This window comes from Nannobrachium achirus, assembly GCF_963921795.1.
Source record: "Nannobrachium achirus genome assembly, chromosome: 2".
Lineage (NCBI taxonomy): Eukaryota > Metazoa > Chordata > Actinopteri > Myctophiformes > Myctophidae > Nannobrachium > Nannobrachium achirus.
This window is the reverse complement of record NC_137811.1, coordinates 61,566,107-61,591,893: the sequence shown is the minus strand read 5'-3', so window position 1 is coordinate 61,591,893 and position 25,787 is coordinate 61,566,107. Positions and strand designations below refer to the sequence as shown.

Below are 25,787 nucleotides of genomic sequence, written 5' to 3'. Positions count from 1 at the left end.
TCTTTCGCTCGCTGAAAGTGCTGTGTATTTTATTTAGCTGCATGCCACTCATGTGTGTGCATATGTGCATGTGTGTAGGAATTTTAAGTTTTTAGCAAAGCGACTTTGTGTGTGGAAGTGCACGATTGAGCCCATGTATGAGTGTTCCTCTGGGCGTGTCTAAGTGCCTGTGTGGGTTTGTGTGTGTAAGTGTCCAAACCTCTCTTGAGCGGATCAGTCAGCCTGTGCTGTTTCAGCTCCTGGCTGCTTCTCCCTCTCTCTCTTTCTCCCTCTCTCTCTTTCTCCCTCTCTCTCTTTCTCCCTCTCTCTCTCTTTCTCCCGTCATCCTCCTCCAGTTCTGCTGTGCTCTCCTCCATCTCACATTCCATGTGTCCATTGCTCCAGCTTTTTTTCTCTCCTCCGCCCAGTTCTCCCTACTAGTTTCTGAACCTGTCATCATTTTCTAATTTATTTATTTGTTTTTCTCTCTCTCTCTCCTCTCACCCTATGCTCCTGCCGCCTCTGTCCTCCCTTCCTCCCGCACGTCTCTCACTCACTGTCGTGGAAGTGATGCAAACGGTGAAACATGTTCATTCTCCTTGAGAATCAAACGCATTATTATTTTTATGATAGTTATTATTCAACTATATTAATACTGTCTGGCCCCATGTGACAGGGTGTGATGCTGTAAAACGTGAAATCGTGCAAATCAACCAAATCAATAGATTTATTTTCAGTTTGAATAATCCACTCCGTATCACAAATAGCAGTTTTAGGATCAGAAATTGCTATCGCAAAATAAATAATTTGTCCTTAAAATAGTGACTGTGAGAGGTGTGATGACAGATCTTTGATGGGCTTTTTCTCAGCTTCTTGATTTGACATTCAAATAAATTCACCTTCTTAAAAATTATTTTCTGACACATCATTTTGACGGCTTACAAACTGCGCTTTCATATTCTGTAAAAGATCTGAAGCATGACTAGCTGTCTAGGGATGTGGTTCAAATGTGATTAGCAAAAATCTGTTTCCATGCATTTTATATATTATTCCAATCTGGATTGGCCAAAAATAGGATTTGGGCTGCCAGTCTGAACGCAGTGTGAAAGAAAACGAGAGGAAAGAGATTTGAGGGAGGGAGATTGAAAATTAGTAATTGGATGTTGTTGTGGAGAGACAGTTTGGCGTGAGAGAAATGTAAAGACATGAGACTGCTATGTGTGTATATTATGTGGAGACTAGTGTGTGTGTGTGTGTGTGTGTGTGTGTGTGTGTGTGTGTGTGTGTGTGTGTGTGTGTGTGTGTGTGTGTGTGTGTGTGTGTGTGTGTGTGTGTGTGTGTGTGTGTGTGTGTGTGTGTGTGTGTGTGTGTGTGTGTGTGTGTGTGTGTGTGTGTGTGTGTGTGTGTGTGTGTGTGTGTAAACGGGGCTAAGAGGGGGCGACAGGCGTGAAATGGCCAGCACCTGCTCCATGGCAGGTCCCTGCTCCCCTCTACCTTACAGCTGTATCTCTCACACTCACACACACGACCATGTGTGCACACCCACACTCTATAGAGGTGACCGTCCAGCTGTGTGTTTGTGTGTGGCTATAGCACCTCAAGGCAGGAAGAGATGGCTAGTTTTTCTTCCCTTCCTCCATTGTCCTTTCTTTTCCCTTGCTGTTGGATGGACCTCTCCTCCCCATCTCTGTGTCTGGCTGTGCGTCTGTGCTGGTGCATTAGCATATATACTCACTCATAATCTCGGTCTGTCAGAGTAGGGCTCATCTCACTCCTCACACAGGAGACACACCTGGTCTCCAGCCCATCTCTCTCTACCTGTGTGTCATTCTCTCTCCTTCAGTCTCTCTCCGTTTCTGTCACTCTGTCTCTCTTTGCCTTTCTCTCCCGATCATTCACTGTCTCTCTTCCGTCATCCCTCCTGTCTCCTTGAGTTTCTCTCTCACTCTCCTCTTAAATACCGGCAGCTCTCTCATTAATCACCGCTGAACTCCCTCCGTCCATCTATCCATCCCTCTCTCCCTCCATTCACCACCCTCCGAGGGGCCTAACCCAGATTTTCTGTCTCTGATCCCTACCCTCCAATCTCTCCTTTAAAAGAGGGGAGGGGGGTACCTAAAATCCTCTCACAAGCCAGTCTATTTGCAGTCTCTCAGGCTGGTGTGGTGTAAGCCCGCAGCTGTAGTGTAATGGGAACTGGGATTTCTGGGGACCGACCTTACGAACGATGGGTTACTGCAATACTGTACACTTCAATGGGCAGTTGCGTCAGACGTTGATCAACTTTGCCAGCTACAGGAACTTTTGAGATGGTGGAGAGAGAGAATAGAATAGTTGATTATAAAGGTGTGTTTTTTGCAATTTTGTAATTTGCATGTTGTGTTTCCGCATACACAGTGTAACAATTAAGAAACAAGGAACCTGGCTGTGAATAGAACTTATCTCCTTCCGTTTACTGTGCTGTTCATCTCTGAGCATATCTGAGTGCACTCAAGTCTCCTTGTTTTTGTGTCCATCTGTCTGTGGCCGTTTGTGTGTGCACAGGTCCATCTGCTTCTGTCAGAGTCTGTGTGTGTGTGTGTCTCTATGTGTGTGTGTGTGGCCATGCAAGTGCAGCCAAAGAACAGATCTGATCGAACCAAGTCCTTCTGGCCCACTACTGGGACCCTCGCCCACCCCCCATTAACACATACAAGCACTTGGCCTGTTCAATAACTTAAAATGCTAAGAGAGGCTCTGCTAATGCAAGTGTTTCACACCGAAAATAGCAGATGTACAAATTCACAATGTGTCACAGCACAAGGAAGTATATATCTGGCCTAAGCTATGCTCTATGTACAGCTCAACCCTGCAACCGCCCCCATACTTCCACAACACAACGTGTGACCGTACACCACGGGTGATTATTGTGTGTGCGTGCACACGCCTATGACGAGGCTAACATGCATGTCTTGGAGAGGCTGCAGCAGTGTTTACTTCCGCCCCATCTCTCTCATTACTCGCGGTCACTTGCAGCTTATGGTCTTGCATGACGCGACTTTATAAAAAGCTTATGTCGCTGCTGCTTTTTTGGCTCGCTCAGTAAGTGCTGGTGGAGGCTAGGGGTGGGGCGTGGGTTTGGGGAGAGGGGGGGGGGGGACTTTAGTCATGCATTTTAGCTTTTCTTGGACCCTCCGATGTTCTCCAAGCGTTCAATTTGAGCATGCATATTACATGGGGTGCTTTTTTGTGCTACTGTAGCTCGTGGGGAACGCTCTCACTCAGACCGCAAAAACTGGGCTCCCTAATAGATTTCAGTGGTGCATTGTTAAGCCGTATCGAGGTCTGGAAGTGGGGATCTGGTGGGGCTCGCTCTCGGCCCCTACTGTGAACTATTATGCACCATGTGTCCAGGAAGCGGAATAAAACATGGTGTGTCTGTTAAAAAGGACAGGACACCCATAGGGAAGGACCCACACTGCACTGCAGAGTAGCAAGCTGCAATGACTGGTTATGTTTTTCAAGTGCAAGGATTATGGCCAGGGGTTTGGTTTCATATCGGCGAAAAGAATATCCATTAATTTGAATGGAATATGACCTACTTCTGTAACAATCGTGCAGATTATTCAATACTTCCACTCGTCACATGTTTGCTGCTCTTGCAGCTCTTCAAGGGTATGTACTGATAAAGGAAATGGATTTGACGGGAATATGAAAAATAACCAGAGGAATTTTGAGTGGATTGTGCCATTTTTTATTTATTTTTTTATTTGCAGGATTAACTCCTTAATATTTCACCTGCCAGCTTTCATTCAAAGACATTTCAATCTCTCCTTGTCCTGTTTTGGAAGCGAGGGGCTGCAGTCTTTGCTGCGGGGAAAAGCTTTGCCATGTCACCGCGTGTAGACATCCCAGCGGAGGCCCTGGAGGTGCTAATGCATTTCCTGTGTTCCTGTTAGCAGTGGGACATGTGGGGACACACCCCCAGTTGTCATGTCTGTGAATAGGAAGCGTTTAGCGCTATGTCATGAGAGAAGACAGGAAAGATGTGGAGAAGGAAGCTGGGAGGGAGGCAAGGAGAGAGACGCAAGGAGTATGGGATGAAAGAGAACAAGGCATATGACGAGGAACGAGAGAGGGAATAATGGGGTGGAGAGGAGTGAAGGGAAAGTAATGGTTGGAGAGCAGGGGGCGCAGGTAGAGAATGGGAAAGAAAGCGAGGGGAATTGAGGATAAAGAAGGGGGAGGGAGAGAGAGAAAGTGAACACATACTCAAACAACCTTCATTCAGACAAATGTGTTTAAGGCAGTGTGGGGAGCAGGAAAAAGAAAATTGCGGCATGACAGGAAATACAATGGCAAAATGGGCGACATGGTAGGTAAAATGGCTTTGGAGGAGCCGAGAAGAGAGAGACTGGAATAAAGAGGTAGAGAGAAATGGATAGTGGAGGACGAGTCAGCGTGATGCCATACTACTTCCCTTGACAAGAAGCCGTGTTAGAGCAGTAATTCTGTCAGAGGCCCTGCAGTCAAAGCTACTTAACAGGCGAGCGGGACTTGGAGCACCTTGGATTTCAAACGGCGTACCATATATGACAAGTAAGGACAGAGCAGCAACATGACATTTGAACACATTTAGCGGCTGCGTTCCCCCAGTCGGGTCTTCGGCAGCTGCTGGCAGGGAGCTATAGGTAGGACAAAGAAGGGAAAGCGAAGGAAAGGGGCATGCTGGGATGAGTGCAGGTTTGCAGTTTTCGTAGCGGGACATAACCCAAGCTCTGTGGATGTGTTGCCTGTCAACTTGAGCTTTCATGGTCCCATTGCCTATCAAACCAAACACAGCCAGCCACAGTGTGTTCAGCTAACACCTTCCATGGAGACGCCTTTATGTTATTGTGTCCGTCCATGGTTCTTTGTCTGAGATGGAAGTTAAACTGTACACATACCAGCGCAGCGAGCCGTGAACCAGCTACAAGCCAAGGATTCTTCCTGTTTGATAACCATGGACTATAATAAATAACAAACTATAATAAATGACAAGGATTAGCATCCTTGTCATGTAGCGACCCAATAAAAAACGGGCATGCAGCACATTTCAGGTTTAAGAGCCACTGTGCTAACGCTAGGATATAATGGGATGTTCCTTGCTTCCTTTCTCTATCTGTCCGCCTCAACCTTGACATGACCTGGTATTCACAAATTTCACACAAAGAAATGTTAGTTATCATGTATTCATTCAAACCTTTAATTAAGCAAAAAGAATGTGAGGTTTCCATCATTTGCAACAGTTTTGAGAGTTGAGACTAAATGTCAAATAAAATGCCAGTCTATAATGTATTTTTAAAATGCTGCTTTGACTAGTAAGGGAGGATGTGGGCAGATGGGAGATTCTGAGCTCACAGTACCAACACTGGTGGGGCTGACTTGTCTTGTGGGACCTCTCTGCAACTCTGATTTAGACATTTCCTGTATCCCTGGAGTCTGCACACACACACACACACACACACACACACACACACACACACACACACACACACACACGTATTGATATACTTGTGAGGACATGAACATTTTAAGACTGCATTGAAAATAGCCCAAAAACGCGCCGCACCGTCATGCGTTATGAGCTTGTAGATTTCTTTGGGGGTGTGTATGAAAAAGTATAAAACTCTAACCTCTAAAGTCTAAACTTAGCCTCTAAGTGCGTAATCCTATCCCCAAACTGAATATTTTCCAAATTGTAACACCAACTTCAAACATCCGTCTCATATTTGTCTATATATCAAATTCTACTATACTTATAGTGATGTTTGGCCCTCACAAGTGTAGTAATACACACGCACGCACGCACGCACGCACGCACGCACGCACACTCCTTGGAAAAACGATATTGTGGAGTGGATCGTAAAGGCCTAGTTTTTCTTGTTCCCTCCCTGCATGCTCTCTTCTCCCACTTGAAAAGACATGAACGATTCTTTTGGATATAATTGCCATGAGAAGCAAGGCTTTTGGCTAAAAGCTAAATAGCCTTAAATGACTTGCTATTCCTGTGTGTGCATCTATGTATAATAGATAGTTACGTGTGTGTGTGTCCGTGGGTGCGTGTGCATGAACGTGTGTGCGTGTGTCAGTCTCTGTACATGGCAACTGCCTTATCCCAGTGGTTGTGCACACACACACAAGCACACGAACACACAGCAAACCGCGGTCTCATGCATGGTCATATGGAAGTGCAACAAAAATTGGGCTGCGCCTCCTATGAGGGAGATGGGTGTCAGTCTGTCCCCTGCTCTCTAACACATATGGCTCTGAGGAAGACTCTTATTCCGTTGCGTGGCTTCGACACTTGCACACCCCACCCCCACCTCCCTCCGCCATCCCTCCACCATCCGCATCGAATTTCCACCCCTGCTCCTCTCTTCCATTTTCATCATCCTCCTCCTCCACGCATGGCCTTGCTGCTAACCCCTAACCCTCACAGAGTCACACCGTTGTACCCACAGAGCTTGGAGGTGATGGGCAGAAGGACAGTTGGCAGTGTTTGAGGCCTGGTAGTTTGGCAGTGAGGAGGTGGCTGTGTGTCTGGGACCGACGCTGGCTGTGTGAATTGGGGGCAGCCTTGCTGGGGAAGGGGGGTGGGGGGGTGGTATGTGGGCCATTGTTGGCTGAAGATGCTGTTGTGACGTGGCTGACTGTGAGAATGGGAACAGGAGCAGCTCTGAGAGTGGGATGGGGTGGGAGGGGGGTCAGTTTGAAGCCCAGCACACGTAACATGTACACACACACACAGCGCCGTACACAAATGTAGCACACACACACATGGGGGGACTCGTGCACATGCGGACACAGCCATGCCCACAGACGCAAAGACACATGCAGGCGCGCGCACACACACACACACAGATTGTCGCATACTTTTGTGACACCTCAGCGTTCTTACACACTTGACTGAATACAGCACCACTGACATCAGCCACCCTCCCCCCTCTCTCTCCCCCCCTTCTACTGTATCCTTTTCTTGTCCTCCCCCCGGTATCTCTCCCTCCATCTCTCTCTTTCTCCTCTACTGTACTCTCTTCTTGTCCTCTCTCCTCTCCTGCTGCTCCCTCTCTCTTTTTTTTCTCGCTCACTCTGCTTTTCCTTGACATTGCCCTCTCCCACGTATCCCTCTGTATGCTGTCTTCATCCTCCTCTCTGTCTGTCGCTCTCACACATCTTCTCCTGTTTCACCAATATGTTCCCTCTCTCCTCTCCTCCCTTCTCTCTTCTATCCATCCCATCCTCTCCTCTCTTCCTGCCTTCCTTTTCTCACCTCTCATCCTGGTCTTCCCTTCATCCCCCCTGCCTGCCTGTCTGCCTGTGTCTTTATCTTCCTCACACTGTTCTCACCCTCTCTCTCTCTCTCTCTCTCTCTCCTATCTCTTCTCTTCCTGTCCCTTCACCTCCACACACAGAACCCTCAGTGAACCCCTCCAACGCGGGCGTGGTGGCGGGCGCGGTCATCGGCTCCCTGCTGGCTCTCCTGCTGGTGGCGGCGCTCGTCGCCGTGCTGATCACCCGCAGCCGCCGGCAGCAGCAGCAGCAGCAAGGCGGCTACCGCAGCGGCGGCGGCGCCAGTGACCTCAAGTCGCGCTTCGGCTTCGGCGGCGGCAAGAAGACCAGCAAGAACGGCACGGGGGCGGGCGGCAACAACAACGGCCCCATCTACGTGTACAGCGAAGGCGCCGCCGAGAAGAACAACCACCACCCCCACAGCCAGCCCCTCACGGCGGGTGCCGGAGGCCGGGCCGAGGCGGTGCCGGGTGCCCCCGCCTCCACCCCTGCCACGCCCACGGCCCAGGACATCCTGCTGAGCAACGAGCTGGACGAGGCCGAGAGGAGGAAGTTCGACGAGCTGGAGCTGGAGGACGAGGAGGCGCCGGGCGAGAGGTACGACCACTTCGGCAACGTGGGGGGCGGCGTGGGAGTCGGAGTTGGGGCGCCCATCCTGCAGCTCCGCCCGCCCCACGACCAGGAGGACATGATGGGGGGCTACCTGGACGACGACATGGAGTCCCAGAGGGACGGCTCGGTCATCTCACGGACCGCTGTCTACGTGTAGGAGAGCGAGGTGCAGCTGGAGGAGGAGGAGGAGAGGAGTTTGGTGGAGGAGTGGAGGCTATGATGGAGGAGTTTCTTCCTCCATAATAATGGATTTGAAGGTGTGTGCGGGGGTGAGGAGACGGTGGCGGCGTGGGGATTCTCATCCTCAACCCAACCCTGTCCAACGGAAAGGATAAAAGAATATCACTTATTTTTTTGGAAAGAAAATTAAATTGAAATATATGAACTGCGACGGCACAGCCCCCCCGCAGACTGAACAGTGAAGTTTGAGAGAAGAAGGTTGGGGGGGGGGGGAATTAACTGAGTAAAAATGAAGTGTATGTGTGTGTGTGTGGGGGGGGGGGGCATTGACAAGAACAGTATGGCGTCCCTACTATACAGTATGTAACGTACAACCAGCCAGACTTCACGACTTGATACATCTACAGTACAGAACAACGAAAAGACGGGAGAGAAAAGAGAATCCCGGGCTCCCACTTTCTTTTCATTTTTATTTCATTCTCGTCGTCTCACGTTGTATCTCTACCGCCGGGGACCTTGACGAGGACTTTTGACAGACAGACCAAAAGATGAAAAACCCAGCATACTGCTGGAGCTGGAATAATGGCGCGCCGTGATATATAATATGAAAAAAAGAGATATAACAGGAGGCATCTCGCTAGCACATTCACTCTTATCGTCACTAAAACACACTGCACTAGAGGAAGGGGTGGTGTCGAGCAGATAGGCACTACCTTCTATTCCCTAGTCACCCCCCACCATCACCCACTTGTGGGCCAACTTATTTTATTGCTCTGCTAACTCATTGTGCTTTAACAAGGCTGGGTGGGTGTGTGTGGCGTGGTCTGGTGGGGGGTGGGGGGGGTTCTGAAAAGGGTGGGGAAGGTTTCTAAGGGTAAATGTTGGAGCCATGGCTCTGATTAAAGAGAAAACGAAAGTTTTAATGTCAATGCTCGCTGACATCTGCGGTTCTGTCTTTTGTCATGTTCTCTCTCTCTCATCTCAAAAGATTGTTTTCATGCCCCTTAACCCTGTTATGTCTGTCGTTCCCGTGCTGAATAAATGGTCACTCTCTCTGGTCTGCCTGTGAAGGAACTCTTGTATGGGTAATGTACTTTACTGTACGTCGGCAAACACGCCGATGCCAAGGCAGTCGGCTTTAACAGAACCAGTCAGTTCAGGTACAGTTTGGAGTTGGAACTAAGTTGTTAAATGATTGTTAACTGTGTGTGTGCGTGTGCGTGTGCGTGTGCGTGCGCACGGTGTAGAGGAGAGCAATGCCTCGAGGTGGAAAATGAAATAATGGCATATGTCTAGACTCTTAGAGGAAAGAGACAGTAAACAGATATGAAGGGAAGGAATGAAGATTTAGTCATTCTGACAGGGTTGCTGAGATGAAGAAATAGTGGAGGGGGGGCCAGGGGAGTGTCACTTCTCTCTCCCTCATTCCCACTCTCCTCGGAGCACTCCAGACAGGAGGAGCTTGACTGTTAATGGGCCGTGAAGTCGCCCCGCTTAGCTCGGACCAACAGATAGCCACCGCTCGCTCACCGCTTATCCTTGGCCATTCTACCCCCACCTTTATCGCTCTCTTTCTATCTCCCTGCAGTTCCTCCTCCTCCTCTCTTCATTCTCTTCAGTCTCCCTACACCTTGTTCTTCCTATCTCCGTGCCCTGTTGTCTCACTAACTCTTAAATCTCCTGTCTTCGTCTCTGTCTATCTCTATTTCTGTTTCCCCTTTCTCTATGTCCCTCCAACCCCCCTTCTCTCTCTCTCTCTCTCTCTCTGTCTGTTTATGGAGGGTTGATTTATCCAGGCCAGTGTTGGGGTCAGGGCTGTGGAGAGCAGGCAGAGTATTTCACTGCTCATGATGTGTCAAACAACCATTGTCCTCCAGGCCAGGCCAGACCAGACCGTACTGTACCAATCCACTCATGGTGGCCCGGGCTCTGGACCGGGCTCTCCACACTCAATTACTGCCACCTCCTCCTACAGCCCGACTATACCGTACTCAGCCCCCCACCATCTCCCATCATAAGGCTCATGTGAGGTTTTCAATGAGTATATAGAATCATCTTTCCCTCCATTATCGAGATGGCCCGATGCTAGTCGATTGACTGAGGGATGCTTAAAGGTTGCCTCCACGGAGGGGGGCTGCAGGGTGTTGTATTGACTATAACGAGCCAGCGGCAGTAGAAACAGCCCCTGTGCGATGGCAGCATGCAGGATGCTGACTGTTTATTTGTCTTGCTAACGAGCCACCGGAGGCCGCACCGTCGAACACCCACTCTTTGCAGCAATGTACCGGACTCTACTTGCACCGAGGCGGTGTGTGTGCACATTCAGACACCCACTCTGCAGCTTTATACCGGACTCTACTCGCACCCGAGGCGGTGTGTGTGTGCACATTCAGGCACGTGCACTTTTGTGCTTATATGTGCGCGCATGTGTATTTCCCGGTGAACTAACAAGCCACCGGAGGACTCTGACCAATCGGCTTCTTGCGGGAGAACGTCCAAGCTTCTCTTAATTATGCCCTTAGAATGGACCCTCGCTAGTGACTCACCACGGCCCACTGGGACGGTGGTGAGCAGGGCCTCTCATTGGCTGTCCAGACGGTGCCCCTGGCGGTGTGGTCCAAGACGGGGACTGTGTATGAGGTCCACCCCAAGGTCTGGGGGTCAAATGCTGGGCGACACAATGCCCTGGGCGACACAATGCCCTGGGCAACGACGGCCATGCCCGCCTTTAACTCAGATGAAAACCATTTAACCTTGAACTGTATGTCGGTGTGTGTGTGTGTGTGTGTGTGTGAGAGAGTATGTAAGCATCACACGTGCACACACCCACACTTAACACTCTTTGAGCTATCCTTAAAAGGACATATAATTGGTCTGCCCCGATGGCAGCTGTTGACCTTGACTGAGTGGAGAGTGGGAGAGAGGTCCTGGAGAGAAATGAGGAGAGAGAGAGAACCGGAGAGGGATGGAGATATGAGAACGCATGAGAGCCACCATTTAAGCCATTAGCGAGTGATCACTATCTGGCATATCTTATGCCAGACTGACCTATAGATTTATTATCTAATGGCCATAGGCTGCGTTAGAACTCCTGTCAGCCTTGGAAAGATTTATCGAAATGCCGTCAATGTCTCACAACCACTGAAAAAATGTATCTCTTTACTTTTATTATTGCACTGGTATGTGATTATCACTGCAGTGGGGGGAGGGGGGGGGGGTCTTTGTATGTGTGGAATAAACCTGTATGTATGAAATGATTGGTGTGCATTGTGCAAAGACAATGGCAAACATGGGGTGAAAGCGTTGTATGTACATTTTGGTGTGAGGTTATACGTACAGTATCCAATATGTAAGCATCTTTATTTTTCTTGTGAAAATGTGGATATTTATCTAAATCTGTAAATAACAGAATAATGGAGCTGGTGCTGCGAAAAAGGAGGAAGGGAGACTTCATGATTTGGCGGGGGTAAATTTCACGTGGCTCAGAATGTAATTTTCCTGTTTAATGAATGCCTGTTTGGAGCAGGTTGAATTTTGTTCAATTTATTTTACCCAGCAGCCCAGAAGAATTGATATTTAGTTTTTTTTAAATGCTCATAGAAAGAAAAGAAAACACAGAAGGCCTTCCAGCCCACAAACTTGGTTGGTTTTCACATTGCCTGCAGTTGCACATGTTCTCTCCCTTAATAAGCACACACATTTCTTTTCCACAATATAGTATTTTGACTTTTCCTGACAGGCGCACACACACGCGCTCGTGCGCACGCACACACATGCACATATTCTTAATTGGTCAGGTAGACTAACCCGCAGAGGAAATGATTTGTGCTGCACGTGTGTGTGTGTGCGCACGCGCAAGTGTGTGTGACATGTCTCCCTGTCACAAGAGCCTGTAACGTGAGTAGCAACTTCCTGACCTTTTGTCGCCATGGAGGAATTGCTAGAGGAGACATTGCTGTTTGCTACACACACACACACACACACACACGCGCACACACACACACACACACACACAATGCAGGGTAACATTCACCCACGCACAAACACCCCTCACTCTTCATTATGCACACTTCTGTAGCCCAACAGTAGACATCCATACCTGACAACTGTGCCTCTTTCTGACACACACATGCACACACACACACACACACACACACACACACACACACACACACACACACACACACACACACACACACACACACACACACACACACACACACACACACACACACACACACAGAGACACAGAAATACAGACAGACACACTCCTTGACCATCTCCTCTCATTGCTCTGTCAGGACATGTACCGTGTCCTGTTACTGCAGAGAGAAAGGGATACACAAACGCGCGCGCGCGCACACTCACACACACACACACACACACACACATGGACGGACGGACAACTAGTGTGTTTTTTGCCTCATGTCCCTACTCTCGCAGTCCCCCCCCCCCCCCCCCCCCACACACACACACACACAAAAGAAAAGCCAAGTTTTAAAAGCGCCAGTGACTCACTCGCCATGTAGGGCAGAGATGACTGGACACTGACACACCGGTTAAACTAATGCACCTACACGCCCACACACACACACACACACACACACACACACACACACACACACACACACACGATCCCATCATCAAAAGTGTCAGAGAAGCTTTCCTTTTAAGAAAGGACTCTGCTCATACCCAGTGCAACCAATGAGGCTATTTCACACAGAGAGAGAGAGAGAGAGAGATGTCACAGTCCTCCGCTCACTGCTCGCTCCCCAATGGTCCTCCACCTCCGGCTGCCAACTCTGCTCCCCTGGCGCGCTGACAAAGCCACTTTTCTAGTCACGCTCTCTCAACCCCCAGCCCTCTCTCCCCGGACCTGCCCCCTAGCACAAACTTTTAAACAAGGTTTCTGGGTTTGCTTTTATTGTATTTATTTTTTTCCCCTGGTTGTTGTTGTTGCGAAAGCCACATATTTCGCATGCGCCCTCTGGCTCCAAAATCGAAGCCTTAACGTCTCCCGTCTCCACTCTCGAAGAAATAAAAAATGAGTTTTTAAAAAAAAGCCCCCCGCCCCCTCTCACTTATGTACATAGTATAAATATATAAATATCTAGTGGAGAGAAAAAAGTGAAGAAAAAAGAATTACTAATTTATGGTGTCACGTTTGTGTATCTCTCAGTGGCAACACGCATGAAGGATCTCTCCTTTTATGGTTTTTCTTATTGTTTCTTTGTTTTGTTTTTTTTACTTTTCTTTTGCAGTGCTTTATAATTTATGTCCTCGGAGTGCTTTATTATTGACTGCCGCGCTGTGATTGCTGCCAAAAGTACTGGCAAATGTATTTTTTTTTTTTCCTGTACACATTTTAAACCCCCCTCCCCTTTTTGAAACGTGCGTTTTATTCTCTGTTCTGTGTAAAAGTTGTTGACTTTTTTTTATTTTCTTTGGGCGGTGTGTGTGTGTCAGGGAGGGGGGCATATTTGAAAAGAGAACTGTTATAAAAATTGTCACAATTTGTCTCATATTCAGTTTTTTTTTTTTACTGTATTCAGTTGCGATTAAAGATTTTTGATTTTTGAAATGATACTCTGGCCTCATTGTGTGTGTGTGTGTGTGTGTGTGTGTGTGTGTGTGTGTGTGTGTGTGTGTGTGTGTGTGTGTGTGTGTGTGTGTGTGTGTGTGTGTGTGTGTGTGTGTGTGTGTGTGTGTGTGTGTGTGTGTGTGTGTGTGTGACTGTGCGTATATAATTTGTTCTCTCTTAATCTTGCAGCCTGTCTGCTACAGTACAGTGTGTGGTGCTTGAGGTTAGCTACTGTACGCTGGTGAGATTGAATGGAGGCAGGCGTTCATCGATTACTACTGATTAGGTTTATTGATTCATTGATTGGGCAATGAAGTGTTGTTCCCTCTACACCCATCTCTCTCTCCCCCCCCCCCCCCCCCCTCTCTCTCTCATTCCCCTTTTCACGGTTTGCCTCTTTTCGGTTCTACTAAATCTGTGCGTTGTCAGGCAGACTGGCGATAATGGGCTGTGGGGAAACTATACGCTCTCTTAGTGGAGACTTAACCGTAACTCGAGCACCAGCCCCCTTGTGCCTCATTATGTATGTGTGTCCTGGTTGGCTGGGTGTAAACTTGCTGCCTTGGCAACAGGTAATCTGGAATCCGGCTGTATAGTTTCACTGAAAGCTACACTACTAGTACTGTGGCTGTACTGTCTTCATGCACACAGAGAGAAAGGAGAATGATTTATTTATACGGTGGAGGTGCTGTGCACGTATGCACTTTTGTCTTCCTTCACACGCGCCCCAAAAAGGAAGATATCTTAATCAAAATTGCAGGATGGGAATAGGAAAACTGTACAAATGTTGAAACGGCAATGTACATGTTTGATCAAATTTTCATCACGAGAGTAACGCACCCTTTGCTCTCACCCTGCCTCTAGCAGTACAGACACACTGACACGCCTTTTGTATTACAATACTTGTGAGGACATCAAAAATTATTTAAACATATTTTTTGGGGGCTTTTATTGATAGGTACACATGTAGGTTGACAGGAAATGGGGAGAGAGATGGGGGGGGGGGGGGGGGCGGTGACACGTAGCAAAGGTCGTTGGGATCGAACCCGCAACACGCTGTCAGGCCAGATTACCAGCCTAGGTGCCCGGACCACTACCCTGTGGCCCAGGCCAACATCAACATTTAAAACCCTAATCGACAAGCGTTACAGCACGTTGTGAGCTTGTACTGTGTACAGTAGATGCTATGTTCGATGTGCAACAAAGGTATAAATCAGGCAATGGCATAGCATAACTCTTAACCCGACCTCTAAACCAAAGCCCTAAATCAGGGGCTGCGAGGCGTTGAGAGCTTGTAGATCTGCTATTTTCAGCAAATACTAATAGGTTTGGTGTAGAGGTAAAAAAGAGCAGACCAAGTACATAGTGAAAGATCAAGTTTACAAAATATTGATGATTTAAGTTAAATGTCTGGAAATACACATTAACATGACAGACTGATGACAGTGCTGTCAAACAAGTCTATGAATCTATTTATGAAATCGATTAAAATCTGCATCACACATTTAAACTATGTAGAGGGGGTCCCTGCTTCATCTCTCTGTCAGCCAAGGGGTCCTTGACCTGAAAACGTTGAAGACCCCTGCCCTAAATGCCTTAAAGAGGTGGTGCCATGATTTCCCCCCCCCCTCTAAAACATGATTATCAGGTATTATGATTATACTAGGAGGAAGATTTTCCAAAAAAGTATACAGAAAGAGTTAAAATTGGGTTTTTATGTGGCCACACCCCCAGTTCATTAAGTATGCATGGATGTCACGGTGGGTGGTGACCCAGCTGTTAGCAACACACCCCACAGTGTTGGGTGAATGGTAATTAGGGGAGGAGTTGATTCTGTGATGTAATCGTATCTGTGTTTTTTAACTGACACTTTTGACCACAAGGTGGCAGCTTCCAAGAGAAAACAAACAAATACCAAGAGAATACATAATTGCTCATAAAAACCACACCAGAGGGTCTAATGAAGTACTGTTAACCTCCTAGACCAGGGATGGGCAACTTTGATGATAGTGAGGGCCACTATATTTCCACCTTCACTCCAGAGGGCCACATTGCATATTGCTAGGTCCTACTTTCTAGTCATTTTTTTTAACAATATATTTATTTATTTATTTATTTATTTTACAGAGAACACCAAACATATATTTTTTTTACAAACATACTTTCTAGTCATTCTAGTATCTCATACAAGAGAAGCAAAAATAGCAGATCTACAAGCTCAAAACGCATCGCGCTGCGATGCGTTTTGAGCTTGTAGATCGGCTATTTTTGCTTCTTTTGAATTGGAATCCTGGATTTTTTGTTATTTTTGAATTGGAATCCTGAAATGTAACATTTTGATTTAATTTCAAACGCATTTAGTTATATACCCATGTTAACTTTATGAACCTAAATACAAATACATTGGACAAAAAAATACATTTTAATACTACTATACTAGTCATTAAGCTACTAATATAGACTCACGGAATTAAAGCAGGTCATGTTTGGAATTGTAACAGCTGAAATCAATAATATATCAGTATTCCAGTATCAACCTGCGGGCCGCATTAAGTGAAGGTGGGGGCCGCATGTGGCCCCCGGGCCGCCAGTTGCCCATGTATGTCCTAGACACATGAAAAACAGAAAAAGTACAAAACTATGGCACCACCTCTTTAATTACCTCAACCCTAACCCCAAACTGAACCTTGTCCTAATTATAAGCTATAAATTGCTTTTATCCATGTTTTGACCAACTGAAATTCTACTATTCTAAATGATAATAGTAATACACCCCCCCCCCCCCTCACACACACACACACACACACACACACACACACTCACATGGAGTAAGGGCTGAGGAATGCGGTGGTGTTGCTTTAGCCATTGGGTGCTCCAGGCAGACAGATTGTGTTATCAGCTGGAGAATGTGCAACGCCGGCTGAAACTCAGTGAATGGAGCCCCTCTCAAAGGCAGCATTGTTTGAACTCTGACTAAACCAAACTGGTTTGGTCAAAATTTAACAACGGCGGGTGGGAGGAGAGGTTAGGGAGGGTTTCAGTGTGTGATCGTGTTAGTGTGTGTTTGTCCCAACAGTAGACCATCTAGTAAGACGCCTCAGGGCGACATGCGACCTCGCCCAAAAGGGCGAGGTCGCGCCAATTCTTAGCCATCTGGCCAGTGATGTATATCGGACCAGTTACCCATATATGGAGACCCCTGGTACCCATATATGGAGATCCATGTACTGTATATAGTATCCCTTTTATGCCCATACATGGAGATCCCTGTCTTCCTCCATATATGGGCATTCCCATATCAAGTGAACTGTTAGATATGGGCTTTATATTGACTAGAAGCTGGGCCGCCCTTCCAGCGTCTAGTCGGCGACCTGGCCAACTCGGAACAATGTAAATAGGGAATGAATGCCCCGCCCTTTAATGCAAACCCCATTATACCTGTTGTCATAGGACCCGTTTTGACCATCTGTTTGCCTGTGTCCATTTATGCCCATATATGGAGATATCTGTTATCTGTCTGTCTGTCAGCGTCCATTTTATGTCCATATATGGAGATCACTGCAGATATAGTTCTGGGTCCATTTTATGCCCATATATGCCCATATATGGAGATATCTGTCTATTTGCGTCCATTTCACGCCCATATATGGAGATCTCTGAATCTGTCTGTCTGTGTCCCTTTATGCCCGTATATGGAGATCTTTGTGATTCTGCGTAACTTCTATGCCCATATATGCCATTTGCGTCCATTTTATGCCCATTTATGGAGATCTCTGTATCCGTCTGTCTGTGTGTCTGTCTGTGTCCCTTTATGCCCGTATATGGAGATCTTTGTGATTCTGCGTAAATTTTATGCCCATATATGCCATTTGCGTCCATATAGTTCTGGGTCCATTTTATGCCCATATATGCCCATATATGAAGATATCTGTCTATTTGCGTCCATTTCACGCCCATATATGGAGATCTCTGAATCTGTCTGTCTGTGTCCCTTTATCCATTTTATGCCCATATATGGGGGCATTCATTTTATGCCCATATATGGAGAACGCGCGTGCCCGTGGGACGAACGGTTCTCATATGGGGGCATTCATTTTATGCCCATATATGGAGAACGCGCGTGCCCGTGGGACGAACGGTTCTCGAGATACGCGGATTACCTACATACATACACACTCACAGAGATTTTTTGTTGACTCATGTGGCGTACGTGATGTCAGAGCCTTTTATGAAGTGATGTCACAATGAGTCAGAGCTTTCGCCGATTTCCTCAGAAACAGCCTGATGTTAACAATCAACCCCGCATAAGGAGATTCCGAACGTTTCGCGCCGGTTCGGGAAAACCGCGCGTCGGCATTCATTTTATGCCCATATATGGAGAACGCGCGTGCCCGTGGGACGAACGGTTCTCGAGATACGCGGATTACCTACATACATACACACTCACAGAGATTTTTTGTTGACTCATGTGGCGTACGTGATGTCAGAGCCTTTTATGAAGTGATGTCACAATGAGTCAGAGCTTTCGCCGATTTCCTCAGAAACAGCCTGATGTCAACAATCAACCCCGCATAAGGAGATTCCGAACGTTTCGCGCCGGTTCGGGAAAACCGCGCGTCGGGTCGGGTCGAGACCCGGCACTGCACTCCGTGCCGCGGCGGGGAACGCGCGTGCCGAATCTGAAGCCGGTGGGACGAACGGTTCTCGAGATACGCGGATTACAAACACACACACACGCACGCAGAGACTTCTCGCATTTATAGATAGATGACGTCAGGGATCTCCATATATAGACATAAAAGGAATTATGTTAGTGGTTCCCATGACATCACAACATACAATATTTGTTATGCCCATACATGGAGATCCCTATCTGAACCAGCCACACAGATATGGGCCATGTCTTGGCCATCTGGCCAGTGATGTATATCGATGACATCAGGGATCTTCATATATGGGCATAAAAGGGATTCTAGGGAATACCCAAATATGGACTTTTACTTAGGTGATGTCACCTGTCATATCACCTGTGATGTCAGTGATGTGCCAGGGGAACCAGTCTCAGGCCAGGCGTGACCTTCAGAGATACACGGATACGTGGACAAGATGTGCCGGACATCACAGTGACATCAGAGCGTCAAACCCATAGACTGTAAAAATGTGTACACGTCTACACGTCCAGACAGACACGGACAGGCTGTGACGTTTCTCATAGTAACCTTGCGACCTACGTTCGCAATCAGTCATATGCACACGTGTCTGTGTGTGTCTGTTTTAACTGAGCTTGTGTTTGTTTGTGTGTGTGTGGTTTTTATCTGGGCCTTTGTTCTGCACACAGTACTTGTGTACTGTGTGCAGTGTGTGTGTGTGTGTGTGTGTGTGTGTGTGTGTGTGTGTGTGTGTGTGTGTGTGTGTGTGTGTGTGTGTGTGTGTGTGTGTGTGTGTGTGTGTGTGTGTGTGTGTGTGTGTGTGTGTGTGTGTGTGTGTGTGTGTGTGTGTGTGGTGTTAGCGTCGGTCAAGCATGTGCTTGTTCAGTCATACAGGTGCATGTGCCCACCCGCACCCTCAAATGCACCCGCCTCACCTCCATGTTAGCCTCTCCAAAAGAAACTACTGTCCTGTCAACAGAAAATGGCTCCAACAGAGATCTGTAATGCAGAGCCTCTTTCCAGGTGATTGTTCACAGTGGGGGTGTGTGTGTGTGTGTGTGTGTGTGTGTGTTATGGCTGGTGTTGATGGTGCCAGTGTCATGGCTCTATATGTCCTGCTGCCACTGTGTCACACATGGCATTTGTCGCTGCTTCTCTACTGTGAGTCCCGCCCACCATCTGGACCCGCTAATTGCTTTGGATGTGAGGCTGATTTGAGATGAAGTGTGCACACGCCTCACGCTCGCTCACGCGGACACACAGACACGCAATGTACAGACACTCTTGTCTCGGTCTCTCTCACTCACATAGACTCACACACACATGCATACATACACAATGACACACTCTGGATAGGGTGACCATATATTCAGCCCCTCAAACCGGGACCCTTGGATCAATGCACACGTTCGTCGTGCACCATAAGTGTTGCATACAGGCAACGAACAACTGATTGACAAACATCAGCTTGCATTCAGACACACAATGCGTTTGTTCATGTTTTCTGATTGGTTAGGTGAGCATGTTTACATGAACAGAATATGGGTAAACATCTATGCAACCACTGAAAACTATTATAAAAAACTTGAAAAGCTTAAGTGAATGTTGAAAACCAGGACATACTGTATTGGTGTTTTTGAGATATTTGTCAGGACTCGGGACACACAGTTTAAAAACGGGACAATCCCAGCCAAACTTGGACGACTGGTCACCCTAACTCTGGCACTAGAAATCCTTTTCATTTCAGTGAATGAATCATTTCGTTCACGTTAATGATCCGTTCAAACGATTCGTTCACGTTCACAGCGCGATCGTCCCGTGAAATACACTATCGTGGGAGCGTTTTTATTACGTTTCACGTACAGCCGGCCTCCCGTCCTGTATGAACGAAAGCGTGAACGACACATTTTATGGATTTGAACGAATCGTTCATGAATCGTATTGCTAAAGATTTGATTCTTATGAACGAATCACTCATGAACGACACATCACTAGTGACTTCAGACCTGCAGAGTATGATAGATTGAAGGAGAGGAAACAGAAATCCCCACACAAACTCACTCCTCCAGGCTATTGGCTGGTGGTAAAAGACTCCAGCACAGTGGAAAGTGCCAGCAACCTTTAAAGAGCCACACAAAAACACACTCAAAACTATTTGTACATTTCCATCAAAACTATTTGTACATTTCCATCCATGTGTGTCGCAGACGACAATGCATGTCTCCATGTAAAAAAGAAACGACTGACTTGCTCACCGGAACAGAAAAGTCTGGTCTGGCTGAATGTACTGTAAAATCCTGAGTGTAAATGTAATCATTAAGGTGTCCATTTTTACACTCATGTTGTCAAATTTACACTCAGCATTTTGAAGTAATAACTTGAGTCCATTTAAGGCCCAGTGCTATTGTAACTTGCTGTGAGGTGTCGGACAAGCACACACAGTATGAGGTGTGCTTTTGTCCATGTGTGTCACTGAAAATGGTGTCCTTATGTCCACATGAAGATGCAGTGACGCCACCTATCCCCCCGACACAGCTAGAAATAATGAACAAGATGCGATGAACCAAAAGCTTTTGTATACGTGTCCCCAAGATAACAATGTTTGTGTTGTGTAAGCCCAGGCACCCCACCCTCACCTCTCAGTAACTCTACACCAGTGTGCTGAGGGAGCAGCTGAACTGGTCCTCAAGTCAAATACAGTCTTTAGTACTGACTGTCCACACTATCATGTGCAAGTGATCAGATTGGATTTGTGTAATCAGACATTGTTAACCTATCTGCATTTGTTGCTGTTGTAACAACAACATAGGCGTGAGTAATGATTAACCCTGTCAAGACGGTGTCTCGCAGAAAATATCAGATCTACAGCCTCACAAAGGGTCACGATGGAGGAGCATTGCAAGCTTGTAGATTTGTCCCGCAACACTGTCTCATACGGCCAAGAATAAATCGACCTTCATTGTCCGAGAGTCCAGACTGAAACGCATCTTTAGAAATCAGATGTGAATTGCATGTCAAACCAGCTATGAATGAAGTTCAAATCTGAATTATAATCATCTGTTTCCGTGTTTGTTTGCTGTTCAGACCAGGGGCATAGTTCTGCCGATTTAAAATGACTCCAATACGGAACTAAAACTTCCTATGATTGGCCGCTAGTTGCGCTGTTTTCCCCCCCGGCCGATCGCAAAAAGAATTTCCCACCATTGGATCCCATTCATTTTCCCCTTTCGTTTTCTAACCTTAATTAACATTTTCATGAATACTGTATGGTTCCTATCGCTAGTTAAAAAATGCCTTTCAATCACCATCATATTCGTTTTGTCGAAATGTGGTCCAATGTATTTTAAAATAAATTATAACGTTGCGGGGGGGCGTGGCCAACTAAACTGATACCAGCCGGCTGTGTTCTTCTTCGTGTGCTGTATTTCGGGAGGCTCCGACCACATTCTCCCATGTATCCCTGCGTTGCACGTGACCGTTGGCAGCCAATAGCATCTCTGATGCTTTTACAATTCTATGATGGCGACACCCATTCCAAGGGGTAGAAAGGGCCATTTGCGCTGCATAGAAACCAATGGATTCGCTTCGTCCATATTTTTCTACAGTCTATGGTTCAGACCTGATAAAAAACAAACTGATTCCAATCTGGATAGGCCAAACATTGGATTTGGGCTCTCAGTCTGAACGTAGCCAAAGTGACCCTGTCTACTGTACTGTATGGTCTGGTTCTACCACTGTCTCCTCAATGCTACTGTAGCTTAATGGTGATGAGAGATGGTAGACGGGCCCTGGGGGGGCATTCAGGCTGGGCTGCCGGCAATAGTGGCCATGTTATCAACCAGGCTGATGGGAGGTGGCGTGTGCGCGTGTGTGTGTGTGTGTGTGTGTGTGTGTGTGTGTGTGTGTGTGTGTGTGTGCGTGTGCGTGTGTGTGTGTGTGTGCCAGCCACGTTAGGGCAGTTAGGTTATGTGTTTGGACACATGCAGAGAGTGCTGTACAGCCTGTACTGTAGATACGATTGTCCACAGGCTGATTTTATGTGTCTTTGTATGCAGAGCAGCGTCACAATGTAGGTCCATTTGTATGCATGTGTGCTTGCATCTTTGTATGCCTGTAGTACGCATCATGTGTGTGCTTAACCGAATGTGCTTGTAATGTGAGTGTGATTTGTATTTTTAAGCCTTGGCCCCCCAGGCAGCTCCAGTCTCAGTTGCTGACAATGATTCCTGACAGTTTGAGCTCCACTGTCCACACTAAAGCCGCATGTTGAGAATAGCCGACCTACAAGCCCCACAACGCGTCACTGATGCAACACGTTGTGGGCTTACAGGTTGTCTATTTTCAACGTGCGACACCCCTATGCGACAGAGCATACATTTGGAAATTAGCAAACATAACCACTTTAGGCTTCTCCATTGATGAATGCTAACACCATGTAACCTCTCACCCTCTAGCCTCAGAACTGACTAATAAATCCCAGAGTGAGTGATGCAGGGCCAGGCCTGGCGTGCTGATGCCTGAATGATGGATGTGGCCACCCCACTGGAATTTAAAAAGCTGCCTCTCTCTGGCTCTGACCCCAATTATCAAAGTAGAATCCTGCATGTTTTGTTGGCTTAAAAAAGTGTTGGCCTTCTCTGTATTGCGTGACGGTGACTAATCCTTGTCTCGTCTTGTCTGTCTGAGTGACTGTGTCTGTTCAAAACGTATTTTACTGTTACCAAATATTTTAAAAGACAGTTGCTATTCAGAGGTCAAACCTCCTCAGTCTGTGAGTCAGTACAGCCCAGGGACGTGCTGGCCATTTGGAAAAGCGGGACAACTCCCGAACGGCCGGTTCATTCCCGGCCTGTCCAGGCCGGCCATTAGGAAAACATAAAAAATAAAATGTTGGCCGTCGTTCCATTTTGGGGGCTGGGCGGCCAACAAAGTAAATCGTCACTGTCGAGCAGAAACCTTGTCACTTGTCATGATCTGAAATGGCAAATCTTTGAGTAGCAGCAGCGCTACGCTATAGAGAGATCTCTCTCTATAGCGCGCAATGAGGGCCTCTCCAACTCCTTTTCCTGGGCTGAATCAGGGGCCCAGCATGTCCCTGGTACAGCCTGTAGTGGTACAGGTAGGGTCTAGTTGTCGTTGTGGTTTAATCAATTCAGCTGGAATCCCTAAAATGTTCAAAAATGTTAGTATTTTCCTAAGTGGTTAAATGTGTCCTATCAGCAGCTACCTGTCCTGGGGTAAAGACACTGAACCTCTTCCTGCTTGCTCACTGCAAGTCAATTATTGACCCAAAAGGCAAACAATGCTACAAATAAACAACCTTTTATGTAAACACATACTAGGTGAACAACCTACGCTTTGAACATTTCAATCGTAGAGGGACTCGCCAGTGTAATGTCAAAGACGGGCCACGGTCAGGCGGTCGACAAGCGCGTTGCAAGCAAACGCATGCTGAGGGACGGCGCGTCCTGGTGATCCAGCTAATTAACTTGTTTGTTCCAACTACAGAGGCTGACTGGGTGTTAAGTGCACCACTTGACCATGGACTGTACATTTGCCAGCAAAGCCATTGTTGCCATGTCAAAGCAAGGTGAAAGCAGAAGAGAAGAGGAGGGAGAGGGAGGGAGAGGGAGAGGGAGGGAGGGAGGGGAGGGGGGGGGGGGGTGGCACAGAGAGAAAAAGACGGAAGGGAGAGAGAGACAGAGGGAGGTCAAAAATAATCACAGGAAATTGTATCGTTCCTTTCCTACACTCTCGGTAAACAACTTGATCTTGTGGTCAGCCGCACAGACTCCAGTGCTGTGTATTTTTTAATGCACACGCACCCACCTACACACACACACACACACACACACACACACACACACACACTTGCGAGAACCTTTGAAAGATTTCTATGGACTAAATGCCATCCCTAACACCTAAACACTGCTACATGCACAGCCTTAGCACTTAACAACACACTGCCCTTAGCGACGGCTAGTAAAAGGTCCACAATTTCCACCACAGATTTTCCTATTGTTCTGTGGACAATTGGTCTCCACAAAGACGTACAGCAGGAGAACGAGACACACACACACACACACACACACACACACACACACACACACACACACACACACACACACACACACACACACACACACACAAGCGCGCGCACACACAGGAGGACAGACGGACTTCACAAGGGGAAATGGATGCTCCTGTATCCCCATGGCGACCCTTTGGCGTTTACTCTTCCTGTCCCGTGCTGACTGTGCCGTGGCTAGAAGGGGGGGGGGGGCAATGCATTGTGGGTAGGATGAGACACAGAGGAGCAGTGCCACCAGAGCGGGGAGAAGAGAAGGAGAGAAAATGATTTGGAATGCAGCAAGACGATGGAACACAAAACAATGGAAGAAAATGTGAAGTTTAATGGGTACAAAATGGAGGAGAGAGCGATGAAGATGTTGAAAGAATGAAAGAGGGGAGGTAAAAGGAGAGACGCCGAGGTGGAGAGAGATGAGAAAGAAAAATACACTGTGGGGAAGAACCAGACGGGCGAGATTGAGAGGTGAAAAAAGAATGAAGTGAGAGGCAAACTTGAACTTGAAAGAGAGGTGACAGTGAGGAATGATCTGTGGAGAGAATGAAAGGTGTGAGGGAAACGAGGAGGGTGAAAGTGAGGTGAGAAACACCCGGAGAATGCTCAGGAGAAAGTCCTGATGGAGAGAGACATGATGGAGAGAATGAGACCAACAATGACAAGCAGCAGGGGGGAGGAAAGTGGGACTGAGTTTCTAGGGCCCAAGGTGGAGGAGGGCTGAATTATTTTATACTTTAGCTATTGAAAAATAGCAGATCTACAAGCTCACAGTGCGGCACCGAGTGCTGCGCTGCGAGCTTGTAGATCTGCTATTTTTGGAAAGTCGTGAAAATGTGTGCAAGTCTTTGAATATATGTATTTTTAAGCAAACGTTTGTAACTCACATTTTGCTTCTGGGGGGTCCCTGGAACTAAATATTTTGAGATGGGGGTCTGTGGCCAAATACATTTTGGGGGTCCTTCACATGAAAAGGTTTGAGCACCACTGACATAGAAACATAGGTTTTTCAAAAAACCTTGCACAAATTTTCATGATTTTTGCTATTTTTCAATAGTTAAAAGCACAAAATAACGCAGTGAATCCTTGTACCCAGGGCCCAGAATCTGGTGCGACACCCCTGATGACAAGCAGAGGTGAAAGTGGTGGGGGGAGAAAGAGAGACTGGAGGGTTCAGTGGTTGATCTGAGGAGAGATGGAGAGAGAGAGAGGAAGCGGATGAGTTAACCTCCCGCAACACTGACACACGTCAATGTGGGGTGGGTGGATGAGAGATGTGTGATCACAGAGAGAGAGAAAGAGAAGGGGAGGAGCAGGAGGAGGACAAGTCTGATTTAAGATAGAGGGAGGACATGAGGTGAGGACGGAGTGTTGTTTGGGGTGGGTGAGTTGA

At 47.2% G+C, this 25,787-nt stretch overlaps 1 protein-coding gene across 2 annotated transcripts in view; it reads left to right on the top strand.

Moving 5' to 3' along the window:
- The window catches only part of LOC308303162 (nectin-2), a 163,252-nt gene that overhangs the window by 64,182 nt on the left and 73,283 nt on the right, over positions 1–25,787 (top strand). Inside the window, exon 7 of one of the 2 annotated variants that reach the window (XM_080747485.1) lies at positions 7,413–8,335. The exons of the other annotated variant lie outside the window; for it this stretch is intronic. Coding sequence (XP_080603611.1) covers positions 7,413–8,059 — 647 coding nt within the window. The 3' untranslated portion in view covers positions 8,060–8,335. Of the gene's footprint in view, positions 1–7,412; positions 8,336–25,787 lie in introns of those variants that run through there. 2 annotated transcript variants of the gene reach the window in all.